We start from the raw sequence: 2,000 nt of genomic DNA, 5'->3' as shown, positions 1-2,000 counted from the left end.
TTATTCTATAGTACAGTGACTGTGAACTTTTTTTTTTTGTTTTTCTATCAAATTTTATTATAAAGTACATTGTATGATTCCTAAGGACAAGGAAAGTAGAAAAATTGGTGTCTGACCAAATCCAGAAAAGAACAACAAGATTTTAAATCACAACCATTAAATAGAAACTAATATAGTATATGAAAAATAAATTCACAAACACAAATATAATCAATGAAACAATCCATACTTGGATTTTACTTTAGAATGAGCAAAAATTAAGTCTAGTTTCCCCTAAAGGAAAGACTGAAGATTGGGGTATTCTGTTATTCAGAGAGCAGAGGTGGAACATTGGAGTTGCTTTAAAAGTGGGGGGAAAGGAAGGCACTCCCTTCTCTGCCCACCTGAGGAGTGGGGATGGAGTCTGTGAAGTCCAAAGCATACAGAATACATATAGAATCTGTGGGATTCTAAACAGACAGATCAGGCTGCTGTGGATGGCTTGAGGGGGGAGAATCCAGATCAGGAAGTCAGGATCTCTGGAGAAGCAGGCTGAGTCAGGCAGGAAGCTGGGGTCCCAGGGGTCTCAGACTGGGAGTAAATGTAGGCTATGAGTTTGTGTGGAGATTAGTTGGATTTTGTGCCTGACTGAGGATCAAGCCCAGAGAAGCAACAGCAGCATCAGAGTCAAGAAGGGAAAACTGACCCCCCAACTGAAGATGCCTGGAGCAGAGCCAAAAGCATAGAATTTAGCCACAGCTTCATTGGGGTTTCCCTGGGCTGGGTCAAACCACATCTGGATACATTTGCCACTGCCTTGGCCATAAGAGCTTACATTATAAGAACGACTCCAAACGTTCTCACAGAGGGAGGCTGGTGTTGGGAAGTGAAAGTGGAAAGGATGGCAAGCAGCCTTAACTGGGCACTCGTTAACCCCTGAACTCCAATCCCATCCTTTGTGCCAGTTCTTTTTGCAGGTATAGGAAGTTTTACAATCCTCCCACCACTGGTTACAGTCCTCTTTGCAAAGGGGAACATTCAAGATGCGTTCCTTCCTCCAGCTGGAATTTACAGGCTGGATCCAGGGTCCCAGATTTGGGGAACACTCATAGAGACACAGGTCCTGGACAAAGAGGCGTTTGCAGGCTGGAGTCATCGTCCCACAGTGGTCAAAGTTGAACCGATACAAGTGGGAACCATCTTCATGAGCTGCAATGCTGGTGTTTGCTGTGCAGCAGGCTCTTTTTTTCCATGGGCTACACTGCTGATGAAGATCATCTTCTTTACTAGGCTTGTACTTGTGGTGCTTACCATCCATGCAGACATCAAGCAGATCATCACCCTTCTGAAGCCCATGAGCCATGGCCATGAGGCCCAGGAAGAGCAACCCCCATACCAGTTGAGCCATGGTCTTTGGTCCCTGGAGCCCAAGAGAGGGGAAATCAGAGGCTGAGGGAGACCAGGAATCAGTCTCTTCGAGGTTCTTCGAGGTTCTCCGAGGTCCTGAGGAAGACTAACCGACTGTGAACTTTTTAGAGACCTTAGAGCTCAAGTGCCCAAACTGCAACTGTTATGCAGCATATGAGTCTTCCCTTCCTCTCCCTCCACACCTTATCTCAGACGGGCAAGGGCGTAAGAGCTCCCATTGGGCTGCTGGACAGAGGGGTGGGTGAGGAATGTCCTCAGGTGAGGTGGAGGGGGTAGGGGAGCAGCCCCCTCTGGCATGTATGCCATAGGTTTGCCAACATGACTATAGTGGTTAGATCTGTGCCTAAGCAACATCGCTTTAGTACAGAGGTTAGATTGGAGTGGTGAGACTTAAGGCAGAGAGATCCATTAGGAACCTATTTCAGGAGTCCAGGAAAGAGATAATGAGGGCTAGAACCCATAGCTACATGAATAGAGAGAATGGGTCAGATGCAAAAAATGCTCTGATGACAGAAATATTAAGATTTTGTGAAGTTGGAGAGGGAGAACTCAAAGGTAACACTGAGATTAGGAATCTGGGAGCTTGGAATAAT

At 46.1% G+C, this 2,000-nt stretch overlaps 1 protein-coding gene across 1 annotated transcript; it reads right to left on the bottom strand.

The window, feature by feature from the left end:
• Window positions 1-435: 435 nt before the first annotated feature.
• On the bottom strand, window positions 436-1,390 carry LOC123235950 (folate receptor alpha-like). Its single transcript, XM_044662190.1, has one exon. The coding sequence runs from the start codon at window positions 1,385-1,387 to the stop codon at window positions 635-637; it is 753 nt and encodes a 250-aa protein (XP_044518125.1). The 5' UTR covers window positions 1,388-1,390; the 3' UTR covers window positions 436-634.
• Window positions 1,391-2,000: the final 610 nt, after the last annotated feature.

The sequence above is a fragment of the Gracilinanus agilis genome, chromosome 2 (genome assembly GCF_016433145.1).
Source record: "Gracilinanus agilis isolate LMUSP501 chromosome 2, AgileGrace, whole genome shotgun sequence".
NCBI classification, from domain to species: Eukaryota; Metazoa; Chordata; class Mammalia; order Didelphimorphia; family Didelphidae; genus Gracilinanus; species Gracilinanus agilis.
This window is presented reverse-complemented; position numbering and strand designations above follow the sequence as displayed.

What these genes read in the sequence shown, in the direction of transcription:
- LOC123235950 (XM_044662190.1), bottom strand. Translation starts at nt 1,387, where the DNA reads ATGGCTCAACTGGTATGGGGGTTGCTCTTCCTGGGCCTCATGGCCATG.